Here is a 23,222-nt window from a genome sequence, read left to right as displayed (position 1 = left end):
GTGATTAACCTTGCTTTAATTTCGGCTTTTTCACTTCGATAGTTGTATTTGGTACTAGCTGCCAGATTTGATGAGGCTTTCCAATAAGCTGTTGATTTATTTCAAGATATTGCATAGTGGTTTTATTTTCTTTCTCTACCAACCACTGTTTTTCCCAATGCATGTTTATTGCCTTTTTTACAGTCCTTTTCCAAATCTCTTTTGTTGGTTTATTGTTCATTATTTCTTGTGCCTTTGGTAGGCCATATTTATCCAAAATTTCTTTTAATCTATTTATAAAGTTGTTACTATTTGGTGGTGACATGCATAGTTGCCTTTCTATGATCATAAATTCGATGCTAGCACTATCCTGAATAATGCCTCCGAAAAAAGTAAGGACAAGACGATCGATAGTTGACTGTATTGGCTCCACCCCAAGCATAACATATGTGGCGGCGTTTGCTGTTCTGTTTGGCAATCCCTGAATTTGTCTACAGACCTGTTGTTGGAGTCTTTCAAGCTTTAAAATGTCAGTTTTTGTATAATTCATGATCTCTAATTACCATACAAGCATCTTGGAATTGCATATGTTTGCCATACTTTCAGTGCTACTATAGGTGACATTCCTTTTCGTGCGTGAAGGCCTGGACCTAACATTGCATATACAGTTTTCCTTGCGGTTTTCAACCTATCCTCGATATTCAGCTTATTTTTGGAGTCTCTGACTAGTCCTAGATGTTTTGTTTCTGTCTTTTGATCTATAATGTCATTTCCAAGTTGAACAGAGAAGTTTTCACATTTTGTTGTTAATGGTACTAAATCAGACTTATTTGGATTTATTGTCACAAGATCTCTCTTTGTGCTATCATGTACAATATCTAATAGTGCTTGTCAAAATTTTTCATATTTCCAGAAATATACTTAACTTTCACGGAAATTACACATGTTTATCTGGTCATGATTTTCTTTTTACCTATTCAACATGTGTTTCCGGGAATTTAAGAAATGTCAACAATGCAAGAAGTAGATAATTATTTTGGTTTAATTCTCATAGATCTTTAAATTAAGAACATAAGTTGGACTTGTCAACACAAAATAACTTCCTTACATGCAGCAGGTTTTATTTGTAAAAGATGACGAAGTCAGCATGTAGACTGTATAGTTGCTATCCAAATTTACAATTTTTACTTATTTTTATGTCCAATTTATATATGCATAAATGTTTTCTGGTCTGGGTGTCCGTCCGTCCATTCATCTGTTCGTGCGTTCGTCCGTCTGTCCTGCTTTAGGTTAAAGTCTTTGGTCAACTCTAGTTGGTCAAGGTAGTTTTTGATGAAGTTGAAGCCCAATCAACTTGAAACTTAGTAAGCATGTTCGATAATCATGTTCCCTATGAAATGATCTTTCTAATTTTAATGACAAATTAGAGATTTTATCGAATTTTTACTGTCCACTGAACATAGAAAATGATATGTCGGATGGGCATCCATGTATTTAGGACACATTCTTGTTTTTAGTTTTAAATAATATTAAATAATTTATCAATTGGGCCACATTATTGACATACATGTACATGTACCAAAAAGTATTTAAAATAAAAATAAATTTTGCATTCTTCATCATTGTTGAGACCAAATATATGCCAAATGTTAGTTACAATGAGTATATAGATTTTATATTTGATTGATTACTTGTTTTGCATATTTGTTTTTGTTATTTTTTTTAGTCTGAAATAACTGTTATGTTACCTTTTTTATATTAATACTATATAACTTTTAAAGACCACTGAATGAAAATATAATGTAAAACAATTCAAAATTTCCAATTTGTCTAATAGTATTACAAGCATTACAAGAAGTCCATTACTTGATGAAAAGCGGGTATCACACTTCGTCTAGTAATCATGGTAATGGTCTTCTGGTATTATGAATACTACAATTTATGTTGCAAAGTATCAGGTCATTCCGTCCTAATGTCATTCAGCCCACAGTTGATCAGGCCAAAAAATATAAACCCACAGGAGTCGAAATGAAACCAACAAACAAGTTCATACTATTGAGGTCTTTTGGGTTCTACAGTTTCAATCCTTGTGTTGTCTGTTTTTATTTTGGCTAAAGACTGGATCACCCCAGTTGTATCTTCTCTATTTTTTAATAGACATAGTGTCTGAACACAAATTTTCTTTTGAGCACTAAACACTTATCTCAAGTTTATATGGCTGTTTTGATACATGTTTTTTTTATTATTTAAAATGAAATCGTGAAATATGTCACACTATCTAACCTTAATGCTGTACTCCTTTACAAGTTTTTCAAAATCAGCTATCAGAAAGAAAGATAAACTTTCATTTTCAAACTAAAAAATAAGAGGTGTGACGGTGTGGTATAATTTGAATGAGAATAACTAGAAAAGTTTTCTTAACTATTTACATGTAATATGCTTCATTTAGATATGAAATTTCTGCTATATTTTTTGTATCATTATGAATGAAATTTTAGAGACATTTTAACCAAACTGCAGGTATATTCCTTTCAGTAATTGAAAAGAGGTCTTCCAGCTACAACTCAGCTCTAAATAAATCATAAAATTTGTATAGAAATTAATTAATGTAATAGTTTACATTGAGGATGTTTAAGTTAGTTTGTATCGATTATGACAGCGACAATGCCAAATGTTAATGTTGCTGTAATTTCCTATTCACCACTCAATGATTCTTTTTGTTTAATTTATGTAAGTTTGATGAGCTGATTGTAAAATGTAACTTACAACTTAAAAAATAGGCTAAGTCAGATAAACCTAAAATGATAAAAAAAAAAGAAGATTTTTTTATGCCCCACCTACGATTGTAGAGGGGCATTATGTTTTCTGGTCTGTGCATCCGATTGTTTGTTTGTCCATTCATCCGTTCGTACCTACGTCTGTCCCGCTTCAGGTTAAAGTTTTTGGTCAAGGTAGTTTTTGATGAAGTTGAAGTCCAATCAACTTGAAACTTAGTTCTCATGTTACCTATGATATGATCTTTCTAATTTTAAAGCCAAATTAGAGTTTTTACCCCATTTTCATGGTCCACTGAACACAAAAAAATGATAGTGTGAGTGGGGCATCCCTGTAGTGGGGACACATTCTTGTTTCTGTTCCTTTAATCACAAATTACAATTCTGTTTATTAAGGTATTGGTTACAAGTGATGCAGCGGGACAACAGTGGAATTCCAGTATATGGGACCCAGTAGCAGGAACCAGTTTGTTGACATTTAAAGGCAGTACATCTGCACCACATACACTATCTATACTCAACAATGAATATATTCTTGGTGCTTTACCAACAAAGTCTGTCATTCAAGTCTGGTCGCTTCAGAAAACAGTAAGGTTTAAGACTAAGCACGTACAGGGTTTTGTGATGGATATGAATACATTGTGTACTAGCTTTTGAAAAATATCTTGCAGTAATTTGAAACATAGTTGCCAATTTTTGAAGATTAGATATATCATTATAGACTTGGCATATAAAGAATCTATTGAATGTTGGGTTTCTTTAGTAATTTGAACATAATTTTGATTATTGTTGTCACTCAGTTCTACATGTTCTATGAATGTATCCAGGGGATAACACTGTTCACAATTTTTTACACCAGATTTTTTAAATATGCATCTAAGTAGCCCAGTTGAAAAATTTAGTTGTTACTTTTATGCTATATGCATTAAACAACATCGTAGCACTTTATAAATTTACTAACAAACTTAGTTTAAAACAAAAATGTTATCTACATCAAAATGTTGATCCTTGATGAAATCAAATGTTAATATTGGTACAGAAATTTTAGTGAGAAAAACAGAGTAAGATTAAGTGATTGCTAAGTCTCAAGTTAGCTCACTAATGGTTTATAACTGGCTGACAAATAGAAAAACAATTCAGTGTCAGTTTGTCACAGACTTTTTTTTTATGTCTTAGAAAATATCTTAAAGATTATCTATTTGCTATTTACAGGACAACACACAAATGCAGATCGTTTGTCCTGGTAGAGTTACTGCCCTTACAACAACACCAGATGGAAATTATTGTATCGCTGCAGTGTCAGAAAACATTCACATTTGGCAGGTATCTATATTTCCAATTTTTAAAAGATTTTTTTTGTAATTCATCATGAATAATAAATGCAATGAAGAAATTTATGAATTTACAATATTTTTAGAGTTTTAAAGTGAACAAAATAAATTTATGCAAAATTTAATTTTCAAACTTCTTTATAATGAATTTGATAAGTCTGACTAATAATTGTGAGTTAAACTGGCATACCATTTTATGTTTGTAGGTGTGTACAGGACATTTATTGACAGTGCTGAGTCGACATTATCAACAAATTAAATGTATTAAATGTACAGATGATGGAACCTGTTTTGTTACGGCTGGTGATGACAATTTAGTGATAGCTTGGAATTTGGCAAAGTATGAATATAACAAAGGAATTTTAAATTTTACACCAAGGTTCTGGTGATGACAATTTAAGCATAGCTTAGATTTTTGCAAAGTATAAACAAAATAAAGGAATTTTGCATTTCGTCATAAAGGTTTAGAAAGGAATTCCTGAATATTTTAAAGACTGAGACAGAAATGGCAAATAAAAAGTTGAGCAACAAAGTATTCGGTTATGAGAATATGATGCAATTTTTATTTCAATAAATGTAAATCTCCCGTTTCAGTAGAGTTTGTCTGTCACATATAGGCTTATGAAATAGTTTGACACTGAATACTCAGGTTTACAAATATTGCACTAATTTTCATTAGCTGTAGAAACATTCTGGTGCAGAGTATATGAAAAAAAGTATTATTTATTATTAAGTCCAATAAAGTGAAAAAAATATTCTTTGACCTCTTTGGTTTATGTTCTTTCGAACATAATCTGCTATAATTAATAAAGCTTTGTTGTTTAGTTAAAAAATGTGTAGTTAAGATTATTTAAATTACTTAAGCCTTAGCTATGTAAGCCTACTGAAATTTTTGTAAATAAATTATGATTTGTTTCAGAGTTTTAGCTGACTGTGGTAATCCTAGTCATCAAGTTGAACCAGACCATGTGTGGTCCCATCATTCACTTCCTGTCACAGATCTATTTATAGGTTCAGGTGGAAACCGAGCTAGAGTTGTGTCATCTTCTCTGGATCAAACTTGCAAGGTAGTTTTGTAGAGGCAATATAAATGATGTTAAAACGTTTAAGTAATTAGATTGATTGATAGTTGTTTGCATTATGTCCAGTGGCAAATTTTTCATGTTCTGGATAATTGCCATGCAGCTATTGATTAAAAAATAATTACAGGTAAAAGCTATATAGAATTAAATTGCCATCTTGATAATCGATTACAATGGAATAGTGATACTAATAATAATTATGTGGTAACAAAGCAAAATATTTAGATATGTGATTAATGAGGCAATTGTTTTTGTTAATTGATTTGATAAAAAGATAAATCCTTTTGAAAAAGAACAGCAACAAAGTTAAATACCTAGTATAACAGTCAGTTTACTAAATTATATATTGTACGCTGTCTTCAAAGTGACATTGCATATTGTACTTGACAGTCATTTATCTCTTTGTTTACACAGATGTATGACCTTGTCAGTGGTGACCTGCTATGTAACCTTGTATTTGATGTCAGTATCACATCTGTTACCATGGATACAGCAGAATATCGTTTGTTTGCTGGTGGAAGCAATGGAGTCATTCACTGTATTGACATGTTTGAAATGGTAATATTTTTGTATTGAATCTGAAAAAAATGTTATGTTAAACAAGTGGCAAATTTGTTTCTATAATCTACACCTCATATCTCATATAAAATTATTAGGGAGCATATTGTTTAGCACCTGTCCAATAGGACTTTTGTCCTACCATCCAACATAAGTTAAATGGTTTGTCCTGTGAATAACCCTTTCTGTTTTTCAAGCTAATTTCAAGATAAAACTTTTATATTATGCAGTGGGTTAGTAGATATACTATAGATGTGCATATTGTCAGGATTTTGTTTTTCTTTAAATTAATCACAAATAACATGATATTGAACTTTATGCTGAATAGCAAAGAATGATACTTCACATATGTCATATACTCCTATTTTTAAAGCATAAAGAAAATATTATTATTGATGAAATAAGACTAGAGTTGATTATCGAGCCTTCACAAAGATAAAAAACACCAGATATGTTAACTGAATGTTTATATTAAACTCTAATGATGTTCATTTATGTATGTTTGTCTATAGCCAGTGCAAAAAGAAAGACATATAGAAAAAGAATCAGAGGACATAACATGTTTTGAAGGTCACAAGTAAGTTAACATACTAGGGTGAAAATATTTTTATGGTTTATTTACATTAAATAGTAGATTAAAGAATTGACACTCTGCATGTTACTATCTGCCACTATGTGTAGTGGTATATATAGTGGCTTGGCTACTGTAGGTAAAGGAACTTTACTTTGATTGCTTTAAAAATTTTGTTTAATTTATATTGACATTTATGCCACTTTTTTTTTATTAGTTGGTTTACAGGATTCTTCTTAAAAAAAGAAGGGTAGGAGGTCGAAAAAAAATAAAAAATAAAAATAATGAAAAATCATAGGGTAGGAGGTCGAAAAAAAAATTAAAAATAAAAATTGGAATTAATACTGTTTTTTTTTTTTACCAAAAATGGAGAGAAACAAACAATGACATTACTCTATATAATAGTATTATACTAACCATGTATGCAGATCGTTTCATAATTGGTATTAATTCTTGCTGTTAAAGTGTTTTAATTTAAATTAAATGTGTTACAAGGAGTCCAATGTCAATGTAGATTGATGAAAGCAGATATATATATATACAGTCGACTCTCGTTATGTCGAAGTCAGCCAGACCAGAGAAATATTTCGAGATACACGTAGTTCGACTCAAACGAACACCGGAAGTTCGACAATCTAAGGGACACAACTCTTGCTTAGCTTGGTAAAGCTAAAATAAATCCGGGTGAATATGGCAAGGGGGTCGATATTCTAGTATCAGATCGATGTATTTGTATGTCACAGTCTTTTATTATTATAATGACATTATATGTACTTATTCAATTGTTTCAATTAAAAAAAAATCCTATGGCTTTTCCAAGAGAGTAATTTCCAATCGATAGTTTCGTTATTCAGGTCGGTTATAGCTGACAAAATTGTTAATTCTCGGATACAAGAGATTTAAGAAAATTTTGATTTCTATTCATTTTGTTTTATCTCACTCTTTCTTTTCAAAAGAAAATATAACAAGATTAAAGACGCCGTTTGAGTAGTTTTTAGGTGATCATCAACGGAAGCCATAATCCTCACTTTATACACACCCAAGCTCATTAGTGTAAATCACAAATTAATTGTTTTGTAAACATTTTAAATACTTTTTCATGAACATTAACAATGTATCACTAATTATTTATCAAAATTTTATAAAAGATAATCTTAGGTAAACACTCATGGAAATAGCATGTCATAAATCAATACAGTGGTCAGTGACCGGAAATTTAATTACACGTGTATTGTCAGATTAACTCTTCAATCTATTTAAATCCCGGAGGTCATGTTTTGACACATGTGTATTAGTTCGAGATAAAAAATGAATTTTGAATGCGTTGTTTACCTTGGGACTGTAAATTTAGTTCAACTCAACCGAAATTTCGACTCATCAGGAGTCGAATTACATACTTTTGTATGGAATAAAGTTCGGGACCACGTGAAAACTTCGACTCATCCGAAATTTCGAGTCAACCGAGTTCGAGACAACGAGAGTTAACTGTATGTCCCTGATGAAAGGGAAGTGTCTTTTCCAATTGCATTTCTCTTTGTTCTGTGTATTTATTTGTCAAATTTAGATCAGGGAGTGACAAAATTCCTCATAACACAATACAATCTTATTGAGGAAATACCATATGCGCTCTGCATGTCATATGCCTTCATATGTGGTACATGAAAACATGTCCTTTTTAGGCTTTTTATGCTATTTTACACTGTTAAGTATTAGCTTATATCTCGAGGAGTCCTGTGATTGTCCCTTTTTATAAATGTCGAAGTGATTTTAATTGTTAGGCATTCTATGACAGTAATACATGTTCTGATTTTGTGTTGGGATCTTGTTCACCATATCCCATCTCTGTTCCATTAAGTCTTAATGGGTACCGTGGGATGGTATTTAGGTATTTATATAATAAGGTCAATTAATCAGACACCCATCCCTGGCAGCAAGTTAAAAGATCGATCCTTCCCTTTAGTGACGTCTGGCAAGGCTATTTAAAAACAAATCTGGGATGCCAGGAAGCCTTGACAGACGTCATAATATTTGGACTAGTACCTCATTTGTGTAATGGAACTAAAACAGCCCCTTTCGACGGGTTTCAGACTTTCTGATCAACACTTGAACCAAAGTTGACACACCGTCAACCTCACTGACTGTCTGAAACAGGGGTCCGACCTTTTAAACCAATATTCCCAAACGATCATTTTTATTATTCATGACTGCAATGTTCATTTTGTTCAACCACTAGATTTACACCGAAACTCTCCAACAATTAATGTGTAAATCTAAGTAAGTATTGTAAAATCGTATCTGGTCCTCCATTTTCAACTGGTTCCTTTTCACCCCATAAGATCATGATGAAACGTTGACTGAACAGGGAACCGCCTTTCAACTGGTTCCTTTTCACCACATTAGATCATGCTGAAACGTTGACTGAACAGGGAACCGCACGGAATTTTCGAATCCACTCCGAGGGTATTCCGACTGGAAGAAGAAAGACCAATCTTTTTTATCATGTTTTTATTTTTATTTGTACTTCTTCAAACAGAAAAGGGTCGGCGGAATTAAAAAAAATCTTCAAAATCGTTTTTATTTTTATTTTAAAATTGTGAAAAACAGGGTTGGCGGATCTGTAAACCAACAAATAAAAAAAAAAGTGGCCTTACTACCTAGCATTATAGATAAACAGATTTGCAGGGGACAAAATAATTATCAAATTATTATTTTTAATGAAAAAAAATGGAGGTATGGTATGTTTGCCAATGACACAATTACTTACCAGAGTTTAAATGACAAAGATAAAAGCATTTATAAGTTACCATACAGCCTTCAACATTGAGAAAAATGCATGCCATATACTATTTTTTACACTCTTTTCTAGAAGTATAACATTGAAATTTAAATAAAGGTCTGTTAACTTTGCAATACCATCCTACTTTGATTACAGAAGATGTAAAAATTACAATTACATTTTCTATTGAAAACAAGTGACTTGCTTGTAACTATGAATATTGCTAATTTTATTTTTCTCCCCACAGAAAATAAGTCACATGTTTGTGTGTAGTAATGATAATAATATATAATTTTTTCTCTCCACAGAAAACAAGTGACATGTTTGTGTGTGTCTATTAATGGTAGTAAATTAATATCAGGCTCTGATGACTGTAATGTAAAAATCTGGGATGTTTTCAGTGGACAGTGTACAAAAACTTTAGATCATAAAGGTAAAGAATGATCTATAGAATTTTGTAAAAATATCAATCATAAGGTTTAATGAAATTCTTAATATAATAAAATCTCATGTGATAAAGGTTTCAGAAAAATATAGAGATAGGATGCACAATCTTGAGATTATACAAGTTATAGGAGTCTGACAAATAGATGGTATACAAAAGGATTTGGATCAAAATTTTAATGAAAATTGAGGTCGCTGTACCCGTTTTCATACTACATAACAAAATAGTTAATTTATTGTACATTGTTTTTAACATTGAGCAAAATTATCGGACTTATCTCCCCTGATATAACTAGTTTAAAAAGATTTGAATTAATAGAAATATAAAATTCTTTAAGATTATCATAACAAGTATAACAAATATTCCTTCAATTAAATGAATTCCATTCCTGTTGCTTTGCTAACTTCAGTAAAAATCTATATTATTGCCATATTGAATCAAAGATTAATTTACACCACAATTGTTTAACTAACAAATATATCAACTTATCTATTTCAGGAATGTTAACCAATGTTTTCTTGATACCAACCCCTCCAGCGCTACTGGATTTGAACACACCCAGAAATTGCATCATCAAACCATTCCAGCGCCATCTATACATACCTGGAGAACAAACTGACGAGTCTGATGGCACTGTTTCTATGATGTTTAATCATTCAGAAAAGGTACTGGTTAATATATTTCATGCAAATTTAATAAGAGTCACATGACACTATTTTTTTCCATTCTTCCAATGAACTATCAAGCCTCTTTGTTTATTTTTCTGTTTGTCCAGTTTTTATTCATTAATTTTGGTGGATACCACTTTTGTATTTTGGGAAAAAGTTTAATTTTTTTAATATTTTTCTTTTGTTTGTCAAAAACTTGTATCTTGAAAATATAATAACGATTATTCATCAGATTTGACCATTGAGGAGTTGTTCACTACATCAAGTGTAATTTTGTTTTTTTATGCTCTGCCTATGTCTAATTGGTCTTTGTGTCTGCCCATTTGTCTGTCTGTCCTTTGTTGTATTTGATATGCAGAATTATTGTTCACATTTCTTTTTGACTTGTTTTCTTGACCTTGGAAGACCATAACAATCTGTAATTTTCATCAAATTAAATTCTTTGTTTATAACTGGAATGTTTATGTACCTAAAATGTTAATCATTAATTTGTATGCAAAAACGGTCTAGTGAAAAGATTTACATAATAGATTACTGAATGGCCCTGTAATAAATACAAGTGTGAGATTAAATCGTGTATGTGGGAGTTGTGTTTTATAGATTATTTGTCTTTATTTTAATAGTAATTTATGGTAATATAAGAATAAATAACAATCTGTTGATGTTGACAATTGATCTATTGATATAACTATGATAACTGTAGGGTGACATTAAAGATATTGATTATAGGAATAACATTGGTTGTCAATCTTTTCATCTAAAACAATTGAATGTCAGTTGAAGATAATTGATGTTATCTAGTAGAGTAGATAAATATTGAATGACAGTTGAAGGACCATTCTCTTCCATTTAAATTTCCACACAGTTTTAAGAACAATCTCTGTTTGTTTGATGAATTTTCCTATAGTATTATAAAACTGGCCTGCCTGCTGGGAAAACTTATGAATGAACCAAAAGCCAGTTCAGTAGACCACTTTCCAGTTTGTCAGTCACTGGAAAATACTCTTCAATTATGCACGCCTTTATGATGTCATTTACCAGATAGAGGGGATCGCCTGTATCCCTGCACTATTAACGTTCATCAAGCGTCTTTAAGTGATCGACATTGTTCAGGATAAACTAGAAATAATATTTGTTCTGTAGGTACTTAAATCACAATTCCCTAATGACAGCAGGGCTGATTGTCAAGTATGGGAAATTAATTTGTGCAATATAGCATCATAGTTTTCCAACCACTCGCTCAACTTAGGAACGGAAGTGATGACGCCCATTAACGCACGAGTGATGTTCACTTCTACCAAAGTTTTTGACGGAAATTCATCGAACTGGAAAGTAGTCTATTCTGTCCAATTATGACCTAAAACATTTCATTGAAATCAGGTTGTTCATCTTCAAAATCCAGTTGATAATAATGAAGCTCTGATCTTTAAAGGGAAAGCTTCCATATCTTCAATTCAATTCTTAACATCAAATGGTTTACAACATATAGGTATTGATAGTATCAATTGACACCAGCCCCTTGGCAAGTCTTTTAGTACTGAGAAGCACAGGTGGGAGAAAAAATATATGACTCCATTACAATGAATTCAGAAAATATATTGCTAAAAATAAAGCCCATGGAAATAAATCAGTTAATAAAAAAAGAATATTGGAATAGAAAAGCTATCAGCAATCACAAATCAGGAGAAAATGACACACAAAATAGCATTAATAAATCTTTGTTATAGAATAACATATTGTTCACTTGAATAAAGAAAGGAAAATAACAAAAAATAATATTTAGCTTACAACATTTTTGTAATTGAATATTAGGTTATTTGGGATCTTCACATGGGATATGGACTTATGTTCCATGTCAAAGTGACCAATCACATTACTGGATTAGCCAGGATGTAGGCTCATCAAAATCAAATTATCGGATTAGCCGTTATATTTCACTCTGCTATAATATGACAGTATATTGATATCAACTACAATTTCTGTTTTTATATTTTGAAGGGTTTTGGAGATTGAATTATATTTTAGATTAATCTTTAATTATTGTTATTTTTTAAATGTGAAAGAATGTCACATGATAATTACCATGTTTCGTCTAGTCTTAAAATATTTAATAAGTAATACAAGTCGATAAATCAAACAAATGCCATTTTGATGTTACTTAAGGCCATTATACTTAATAAATAGTTCCACTGGTTTTTATGACCGAGTTAAATTGATATATTGGAAAGCATTATATTAAAGTCTGCTATTTATAAATATAAATCATGGCTTCTTTCCGTTGATTTTAAGCTTAGATGCATGTAATGATCGGAGCCTGTAGCTGTTTTGCTTTAATGAAATGATTGGAGCCTGTAGTTGTTTTGCTAAATTAATGATCCGAGCCTGTAGCTGTATTGCTTTAATGAAAAGATATATTGATATAATTGTAAATGTTTTAATATACCCAAGAACATTATTACACAAGACAAGAAATATATTCAAAACTTGAAATAGAGTAATCAGTCCTATTCATTAAGATTGAATGTTATAAATCAAAAAGGAGAGGTAGTGACTAATGATCAGTCAAATAAAAGTTAAGATTTTGGAAGATTTATTTTCTGCCAGGAATTCAAATGATTATTACAGACAATTAAGAGTTACCAGTTTACTAATGACTGTATATAGTAGACAGTATTGGTAGATCATGGTATTGTATTTGAAGATTCGTGTGTATCAAATGATTATTAAATGTGGCAAATTTAGATTACCAGTGATATATTAGCTATGCTAGTAGGCTAGTAAACTTATATTCGAAACCTTCAAAACTTAAGTTGTAGCCCAAAATCTTCAAAATAGATACGATTATCATAATTCTAATGCAACAAAAAGAAAACACCCACAAATTATATATTGAAAAAATACTTGATGTGTGTGCTGGTATACACAATTTCAAACTTTCAATTTTAAAATTGTTTCCTTAAAATTTATGCATTATCAAATCAAAATAAATGTAACAAACACTGTTGCAGAAGAAGTTCATGTAGTTCAGGTTTAACTCATAAATACTGTAAATTTATTTAATGTTTTCAATTTTTTTTTAAAAGGAAGAGATAAAAAAATAATTCAAAACAAATTAAAAAAGAAAAAGAAATTCAAATCTATAGGATATAGTAACACTCTTATTGTTAAATATATATATGAAGCCTTTTCATAGAACTGCACATTCTCGAAAAGTCTAAATTAGGTAATTGTTTTCTTTAACTTCTAATTAATTAATTGTTGAGCTGTCATGTATATTCCTGCCGTACAATGACACAGGACATACAGTAATTGCAAATTATAAGTTCATGTTTGGGTAATCTTTTAGTAACTTCTTTAAATTATTCCAATGAAATATGAGTCTTATTGGAAGAAATGTTGTAAGTTGTCAGATATTGATAGAGAACATGATACAAATAGTCACATACACAGTACAGGGAAAACTAATCCCATTACTTTTCCTTGAGATAAAAAAGTCAATTAGGAAAATCAGATCGTTGTATCCATTTTATATAGAGAGAAAAGTGACAAGGAATTTATTTACAAATCCATCAGAAGATTAAGTTTTTAACAAATTATTTCAGAAATAGGAACGTCAGTGTTAAACCTTAGCAGAGGTGCTTTCGTAGGTCAGATCTTAGTACAGTGTTTAAAGCCAAGTTAACTTTAAAGAAATGAAATTCAGTATTAATAACAATGCAAATGATTAATAGCATCTTTTATTCACTCCACATTTTATTTTTAAAATATACATCACATAAGCTGTCACTGTGACCTTTGGTTGTCTATGTTGAATTTAATTACAGTTTGTCTGTTCTCAAAGTCAATGGTTGGGACGATTTAGAACTTGCATTTCTTTGTAAATTATTGAAGGCCTTATTTTGATATCAAGATGACAAATAGTTTGATAAATGTGTATTGTTGGTTTGCTGTCAGAGATGATTGATGATTGATTATCTTGTATACTCTTTTATTGATATAATGTGTTAATGCTCTTTTTGATCAGCCATTATCTGATTTCTGAACTGCCTTTGACAACACAGCTAAGTAAGACTAACCTACAACCAATATTAACACATATGCCCCCCAAAAAAGTTTATGAAAAGTCTTAAGTAGTAGGCAAGTGTCAATTCCAGATTTTAAGCTCTCTGAATATGCATAAGCTAAATTATTTATGGAACAACCAATCAGTGACCTGTTACCTGACTTGAGATAGGTGAACCACAAATTTAAATGTTCAACAAAGAGTAAATTTTCTATAGGCTCGTATGCAGGTTTTGGCAAACCACGACATCAAATATCCATGAAAATAACCATTTTTCCTCAATCCATGAAAATTGCAATTGGTACCTACAAAAATAAACAAACTTACAATTTCATATATGAAGGACAAGATAATAAATTTGGTTATTTGTTACTAGAATCCTTGACTTATGACTGGCAATTAATTTCCTGATACAGCAATAATATACATTAAATAAGTATTTGATATCTTTAAGTCATTGATAAGAGATTTATTTACCAAACTGACACTTTCAGATAAATTGATTTAATATTGGAGTAAATATTGTAGCTTGTCTGATGATTATTAAGGCTTCTGGTAATGATGTTGAAACATCCTGTGCTGAGGGAATTTGATTAAATTTGCATTTGTCGATGTCTATGAGGAAAAGTATGAACTACAAATATAGAAATAATATGATTTAACAGATAAACTATCCTGAAATGTCTGTTATTAATTAGTAATAGGTTAGGGCATTAAAATTGTAAGGACACATGTTTCTAACTAGAAGTACAGTATTAAAACTTAATCTTCCAATGCCAGGTAATATTTGGTCATTATTTTGTCTGTTCAACTCTCATGTCCTTGACTCCTTGTTCTATGACTGTACATCTGTATTGTACATGAAATTTGATATAAGAAGCCAGAGGATACTTATTTATTTTGTATATGTTATTTGATTGTTCATCTGCCAAGGACCCTTAATATGCCTGACCACACAGGTACTTGTCTCAGAATGTTTTCCCTATATACCTTAATATATATATTAAGGTATATAGGATTATTTTTTTCCGAGACAAGTGCCTGTGCCTGACCACCTGACATTTTGATTTGGTTGGACAAGTTTATTCAATTTTCTGACTTAATATCATTCAAACGACTATTTTCAAAGTTTGTATGTGATCTTCATTATACATATCTGCTTAATCATATTTTTGATTGGCAAAATGTTCGAATTTGTCTGACCAGATATCAGGCACAAATTTTAAACTTTCAAGGAGACAGTGTTTGCTTTGTTTGTGTTAAATGTCTACATTGATTTAATCCTTTTAATTGGACTGTTTCTCTGTATTGTAAATCTTATTTGACTGTATATAATTGTAGAGGGTACATCTGTCTTTTCCGTGTTATTTGATAATTTGACTGTACATCTGTGTTGTCCTGTATATTTGTCTATTTACCAGTCTTGTTTATATTATATTTTCTGTCCTTTTATTTGTCTGTACAGAAGTCTTGTCCTTGCTATTTTTCTTGTCCATGTTATTGTCTGTTCACCTGTCTTGTCCTTGTTATTTGACTGTTCACCTGTCTTGTCCATGTTATTTGTCTGTTCACCTGTCTTGTTATTTTTCTGTTTATCTGTCTTGTCCATGTTACTTGTCTGTTCACCTGTCTTGTCCATGTTATTTGTCTGTTCACCTGTCTTGTTATTTTTCTGTTTATCTGTCTTGTCCATGTTACTTGTCTGTTCACCTGTCTTGTCCATGTTATTGTCCGTTGAACTGTCTTGTCCTTGTTATTTGTCTGTTCATCTGTCTTGTCCATGTTATTTGTCTGTTCACCTGTCTTTTCCTTGTTATTTGTCTTTTCATCTGTCTTGTCCTTGTTATTTGTCTGTTCACCTGTCTTGTCCATGTTATTTGTCTGTTCACCTGTCTTGTCCATGTTACTTGTCTGTTCATTTGTCTTGTCCATGTTATTTGTCTGTTCATCTGTCTTGTCAATGTTATTGTCTGTTCACCAGTCTTGTTATTTGTCTGTTTATCTGTCTTGTCCATGTTATTTGTCTGTTCATCTGTCTTGTCCATGTTACTTGTCTGTTCATTTATCTTGTCTATGTTACTTGTCTGTTCATCTGTCTTGTCCATGTTACTTGTCTGTTTATCTGTCTTGTCCATGTTATTTGTCTGTTCACCTGTCTTGTCCATGTTACATGTCTGTTCACCTGTCTTGTCCATGATACTTGTCTGTTCACATGTCTTGTCCATGTTATTTGTCTGTTCATCTGTCTTGTCCATGTTATTGTCTGTTCACCACTTTTGTTATTTGTCTGTTTATCTGTCTTGTCCATGTTACTTGTCTGTTCATCTGTGTTGTCCATGTCACTTGTCTGTTCATCTGTCTTGTCCATGTTAATTGTCTGTTCACCTGTCTTGTCCATGTTACATGTCTGTTCACCTGTCTTGTCCATGTTACTTGTCTGTTCACCTGTCTTGTCCATGTTATTTGTCTGTTCATCTGTCTTGTCAATGTTATTTGTCTGTTCACCTGTCTTGTCCATGTTATTTGTCTGTTCATCTGTCTTGTCCATGTTATTTGTCTGTTTATCTGTCTCATCATCTTATTGGTCTGTTCACCTGTCTTGTCCATGGTTTTTGTCTGTTCACCTGTCTTGGCCTTGTTATTTGTCTTTACATGTCTTGCCCTTGTGTTTTGACTTTTTGTGATATGCATTTGTAGATCTGTCTTTTTAATACAATTTGACAGCTAGTTGATATTGTTTGTCATTTGTTTTTAACCAGATTTTTGTGACAAAAATGTCGGTTATTGATTTGGGGATGTACGGGGGGCGGCTTGGCGGGCGGGCGGGCGGGCGTCAATCAATGTTGTCCGTGCATTAACTCATGAACCGTTCAACCAAAGCTTTTAAAATTTTAATATGTTATTACTGACAACTATACGAAGGTCAAGTTCAATAATGGCGATTTTGACTTTTACCGTTCAGGAGTTATGGTTCTTGAAAGATTGAAAAATGGAGTTTCCAGTCGTGTTTGTGCATTTATGCATGAACTGTTCTACCAAAGCTTCCCAAATTTTAATATGTTGTTACTGATGACAGAATGGAGGTCAAGTTCAATAATGACGATTTTGACTTTTACCGTTCAGGAGTTGTGGTTCTTGAAAGATTGAAAAATGGAGTTTCCAGTCGTGTCCGTGCATTTATGCATGAACTGTTCTACCAAAGCTTCCGAAATTTTGATATGCTGTTACTGATGACAAAATGGAGGTCAAGTTAAATAATGACGATTTTGACTTTTACCGTTCAGGAGTTATGGTTCTTGAAAGATTGAAAAATGGTGTTTCCCGTCGTGTCCGTGCATTTTCTCATGAACCATTCAACCAAAGCTTTTGAAATTTTAATATGATGTTACTGATGACAAAATAGAGGTCAAGTTCAATAATGACGATTTTGACTTTTACCGTTCAGGAGTTATGGTTCTTGAAAGATCGTAAAATGGCGTTTCCATTCACGTTGTTGCATTTACTCATGAACCTTTCAATCTAAGCTTTTCAAATTTTAATATGTTGATACTGATGACAAAATGGAGGTCAAATTTGATATTGACGATTTTCACTTTCACCATTCATCAGTAATGGTTCTTGTGATATTGCCAGGACACAAATAAATGTTAATAAATCCAGTTTGCTGTCGTTGTGACAGCCTCTTGTTAAATATTATTTTGTATGTTGTTTTATCTTAGGTTAGTTTACATGTTGACTTTGGATTCTACCATCTGAAATTCTATGAATCATAATCATGCATAAAATCTACTCAATATTTTTGCTTAAATGTACCCTGTTAGGAAAAATCTCATCAGTGTTCTAGGTACAAAGTTTGAACAGAGCACAGCACCCGCCCTGTTTTATTGCAATCGTGCCAATTTTGTTGACACCTGTACCTTTTTTCTGCCGTTTCTTGGACGCCCTGTCGTTTTTTTTGCAAAATTTGCTTCTCTCAGCATTTAAATGTCCTGGCAAATTCGTAATTCTTTCATGAACAGGGAGTTCAGCTAGCTGTATAAACTGTCAAATTAAGTGACCCATTAAGTGCGTGGCACATATGATATCAGTATGCCATATATTTTTATGCCCCACCTACAATAGTAGAGGGGCATTATGTTTTCTGGTCTTTGCGTCTGTCCGTTCTTTCGTCCGTGCATCCGTCTGCCTGTTCCACCTCAGGTTAAAGCTTTTAGTCAAGGTAGTTTTTGATGAAGCTGAAGTCCAATCAACTTGAAACTTAGTACACATGTTCCCTAATTCCAAAATGGAATTTAGAATTAAATGATATGGAATGACTGTTACATTTTTTCTGTCTATTCCTAATAACCTAAAAAATGTGGTGCATACTTTTAAGTATCACGCTACACAGGTTATTCAGTGTGTCGCAGATTTTTTATGTTATTTCTTCAAATACCCTGGGAGTTAAATAATCTCCTAGTACAAAAAATATGACCTTATGTTTATCACCGTTTTTTTTTACCTTTCTTTTTTGTTTTTCAGATGGAATCTGTTGTTGATTATATGTCAGATGTATCATCATATTTGTCACAAGTAAGTACAGCATGAATATGTAGATTAGCAATTAATTTTTTAAATGTTGAATTATAAACACTGATTTTGTTTTGTGATTTAGCCAGTTGTGACTTATGTCAGTGGTTTATGGCAATTATTTAAAAGAATCAATATATCCCTACTCTGTATACATAAATTTTCTGTTTGATATTTATTTTTCCGATCTTTAAGCCATGTTGTCTTGGCATAGGTAATGGCATAGTTAAAATTATGTTTTTGATGAGATTGTCTGATCTTACACAATCATATTAATTACTAATTTACGTCTAGTTCTTTTTAATATCATAGTTAAATATTTTTAAAGCTTTTTAGAATTAGTTTTAGAAATCCTTGTCATAAAAAATCTTGTAAAAATATAGAAAGTTGACATAGAGGTATAATTAGGTTATTGCAGTGCTGGGCCATTTGATGCTCCCAATACCTTATAGGTATTTCCATAATTTTTTGTCTGAAGTATGCATAATGAACATTAATGATTATTTTCAATGGAATCATAAGTCAATATAGCATATTTCACCAAATGATAGGTTTTATATGAGAGAATATATCAATCTCATAAGTGGAAAACAAAATCAACAATACCATTGCAAAAAATTAAAAAGAAAAAAATCTTAAGACAAACAACAGTCTACAAAACATAACATTCCTAACGAAAGACTGAGGAATTGAACCACATGAAAATGAAAACAATTATTTGGATGTGGTATGATTGTCAATGAATCAACTATCCACGAAAGTTCCAATGAAGTAACCATAAGCAACAATACAGCCTTTGACAAGGCAAAAAACCCATACCCTAAAGTTGGCTATAAAAGGCCTTTACCAAAAAAAAATAGAAAACAATTTAATTGAGAAAACTAACGGCCCAATTTATGAAAAAACGATAAATGAAAAACAGCCATGAACTAACAACAACTACTGAACTACAGACTCTTAAAGAATGTGATAGGGTTAAACATGATTGTGGGGGCTCAAACTTATCCTTAACCTGGGACAGTGTTGTTACAGCACAACATAAGAACAAACTATAATAATCAGTTGAAAAGGCCTCAACAAATTAGATAGATACAAAGCAGATAAACATCTAACAAAACCACAGACTAGACATGGCCAGGTATTTATACACAATCAACAACAAAAAAGACACAAAATACAAATTTTAGATTACTCACAATGACTGACAGCTAGTTCAAAGTCAAATACCATCTAATAAAAAAGATGTATCTACATTAGCTTAAAACATGTAAATTTTGATGATATTAAAGCTTGTTACAGCACCTGAGAATCAGTTTGAAAAGATAGAAATAATTCCATTCTCTCTTGCAAGGTACAATTACAAGGGACATGACAAAATCATGGAAAATCATGATTGAAGACAACAAATATCAATATATTTGATCATAATTATAAGAGGATTAGTTTTGTTCATTGGCATTCATCTATACATGCTAATATTGGCTTTAATAAGGCAGAAAGAAGGCTCAATGTAAGATTAGTTTTCATCTTTTAAATATGATTAAGACAAATATTATTGTCTGTAAAAAGACTTAAAAATGGTAGACACATAGTCTTTTTTTTTCCATCGATGCTTAATACTTAGCACATAAATTAAGGCAATTTTAATAATCTCTTTTGTCATAATTTGTTTCTGCTGATTTACGTAATAATATGGCTTCAACAAAGGAATGCTTTATATTTGTTTATAGAAACCTCTATATGTCTTTATCTTCTCTTTAACTCAAATTTTGAGTTATCATTATAACGTGGATTCAATTATTTTTGTGGGTACCATTTTTAATGGATTAAGGTAAACTTGCATGTTTGTTGATATTTAATTTTGTGGTTGTACGAAATTCTACAAACAAGCATATAGGAAATTTGTCATTCATTGAACATTTAATTTCATGGTTCCCCTTTCCCCACGAAATCCATGAAAAGTGGTAATCAATAAATAATAATGAATCTACTGTACAATCTGTTTCTCTTCTATTATTTATCTTTGTATGTTTACAGAACCCAGAAATATCCGACCCCGAGGAGGAACTTGCCAAGTGTAAAGAAGAAATAGCCATGCTGAAGTCAGCCAATCATAAACTGTTTCAATTTGCTGCAAAGGGAATTCTTCATCAGGATGAACAAATTACATAAAATTGTTATACATTTAAATGTTTTGTTGTTATTTTTAAACATCATTGTTTTTCTAATTGGAAGTTGGAACCTATATCATGCATTTACGCGCATCTGGCGTAAATATAAAATTCAATCCTGGTATCTATGATGGGTTTATTTACGGTAAATTCTGAAATTATCACATGCATGTATTATTGTGATTTTGTCATTTTAGACTTAAATGCGATATTAAATTTTGTGATATTGAGAAAAATCCTTTTTTATTCGATAAAAATTTCAAAATGCAAGTTTAAATTATTGGGATTATAACCCTGTCAAATTTTTCACAATAATAAAAGCATTGCAATAAACTATGAATATACAGTAAACTGTACTGAATGTTTCATCTTATGCCAAGGTGATATCGAAACTGACAATAAAACAAGTAAATAATTTATTTGAATGAGTTCAATCAAATACAATATCAAAGAACAACAGACAGCCTTTGATTAAAACAAACAAGACAAAATCTCACTAAAGCACTTACACAAAAAACTAAGGACACATAGAGAAAAAAGGTAGCCCAATTCCTGCTTCCCTGTTGACACCCATTAAGAAATTCTCTAGGGATCTAATAAAAACAATCAACATGTACTCAAATCTATAAAACAAATAAGGATGTTGTGGTATGAGTGCCAATGGAAAATCGCCCCCCTAGTCCAAGTAATGTGGATTATAGCAACTAGAAGTTACTGTATACATTTTTTTACTGTATACCCCGATTAGAGCAAACCTCATTACAGTGAGCTGTAAAAGGCATGGCAAAATAAAAGCAATTGAAATTAGAGAACTAACTGTTATAACAAAGCAATTATCTAAAAACAAATATGACAGACATAGCAGACTTATAACATCAACTTCATAACCTGCTTTTGACTTCACTTTGGACAGCTACACAGAATGTAATTTAAAAAATTGTGTAAGCCCTACATGAAAAAATGTTCCGTTTCAGCACAACATAAGAACAAACTAAAATTGAGTTTGAAATGGCTTTACTGAATCTGAATAGTTTGGTACAAGGCACAAAAAAAACCAACAAAAGACACATATGATTGTTCTAATGTATTCACATTCAATGAAAGCTAGTTCAAAGCCAATTGAATTTTTCTTCTATACCAGACTATCAGTCAGTAGGATTTAGGGTAAAGACGTTATAAATAAAAGAAAAGCTTGACATTGTGCCATCAAAAAATATAAACAAACAGTACCAACAAGATCAAGAATCGTATGTTTTCAAACCTGCAATATAGTAATACATATTTAGTTATACTTTTGTTTATCAAAAACAAAATCAATGTTAGCACCAATAAAACCAATACTTAATTTCCACAGTGTAGATCATGTAAGATTAAAACAAAGAATAAATAAGGTTACCAATGATTGTATCTTAATTTACAGGCTCTACAAGCAACATCAAGGTAAAAATTAGGATGTGATATCCTCTTAAATACATAAAAAGAAGCATCACCTACTGTGCGTAGATAATCCACCAATCAAATGTGTATAAGAGAAGTTTAGCCAAACGAAAATATTGTATCTACGAAAATTTTTAGTAAAAGTATTACAAAGAGGCATTAAATATCATGGGGACATTCGTAATCCGAAGTCAAGAGAAATTGACAATACTGTAGCCAAAAAAAAACCTAAAAAGAATTGACAAAAAAGACGAAAAACTTCATCAAACACTACACAGACAACTATAGACTGAGTAACACAAACTTGATAAAAAAGGGAGTATATCAAGTGATGAAGGAAGGTAAACAGACATGAGTATTCATAGTAAGTACATATTCGGGCACACTGGAGGGAGACAGAACGGAATCGTTATATTTTGGAACACATCCGTGGTAATGTGTGACACTATCATTCCAACCAAATCTTGAAGTCGAAGGAATGACCTCAACTACAAACACTGAGTTAAATAACTGCATCGTAAGCAGCAACAATCTATTGCTGAATATAACAACTGAGTTGTTCGGTTTACTTTAGGATCACAAATTGTTGGATAAACCCTATAGTATAGTATTGTATTAAAAAAATCTGCGGAATTGATGATGGTGGTCGTAAAACCTTCGAAGGGATGACTTTGTTTTGCTCACACATTGTTGTCAATATAATGGAATTGCATGCGATTTCATACAAGTAAGAGGTTTAGCTAGCTATAAAACCAGGTTTAATCTGCTATTTCCAACATAAGGAAATGTCTGTTCCAT

At 31.5% G+C, this 23,222-nt stretch overlaps 1 protein-coding gene across 2 annotated transcripts; it reads left to right on the top strand.

Moving 5' to 3' along the window:
• The first annotated feature begins 905 nt into the window (after nt 1–905).
• Nucleotides 906–21,006, top strand: LOC139525898 (WD repeat-containing protein 18-like). 2 transcript variants are annotated; one of them, XM_071321128.1, is made up of 11 exons: nt 906–1,002; nt 3,150–3,341; nt 3,966–4,076; nt 4,291–4,424; nt 5,004–5,151; nt 5,581–5,724; nt 6,237–6,301; nt 9,380–9,504; nt 10,015–10,181; nt 18,769–18,819; nt 20,854–21,006. In XM_071321128.1, exons 1-11 carry the CDS (start codon nt 985–987, stop codon nt 20,986–20,988), a joined length of 1,290 nt encoding a protein of 429 aa, XP_071177229.1. In that variant the 5' UTR covers nt 906–984; the 3' UTR covers nt 20,989–21,006. The 2 variants fall into 2 exon arrangements, with proteins under 2 accessions (XP_071177229.1, XP_071177230.1); XM_071321129.1 differs by having other exon boundaries at nt 973–1,096.
• The last annotated feature ends 2,216 nt before the right edge of the window (nt 21,007–23,222 follow it).

This window comes from Mytilus edulis, chromosome 1 (assembly GCF_963676685.1).
Source record: "Mytilus edulis chromosome 1, xbMytEdul2.2, whole genome shotgun sequence".
Classification (NCBI taxonomy): domain Eukaryota; kingdom Metazoa; phylum Mollusca; class Bivalvia; order Mytilida; family Mytilidae; genus Mytilus; species Mytilus edulis.
The sequence above is the reverse complement of the archived record's forward strand: the minus strand, read 5'-3'. Positions and strand labels throughout refer to the sequence as shown.

Bases quoted from the DNA above. Each gene is read 5' to 3' on its own strand.
- LOC139525898 (XM_071321128.1), top strand. The intron at 4,425-5,003 runs GTATGAATATAA...GATTTGTTTCAG, and splicing joins ATAGCTTGGAATTTGGCAAA to AGTTTTAGCTGACTGTGGTA. The intron at 5,152-5,580 runs GTAGTTTTGTAG...TTGTTTACACAG, and splicing joins CTCTGGATCAAACTTGCAAG to ATGTATGACCTTGTCAGTGG.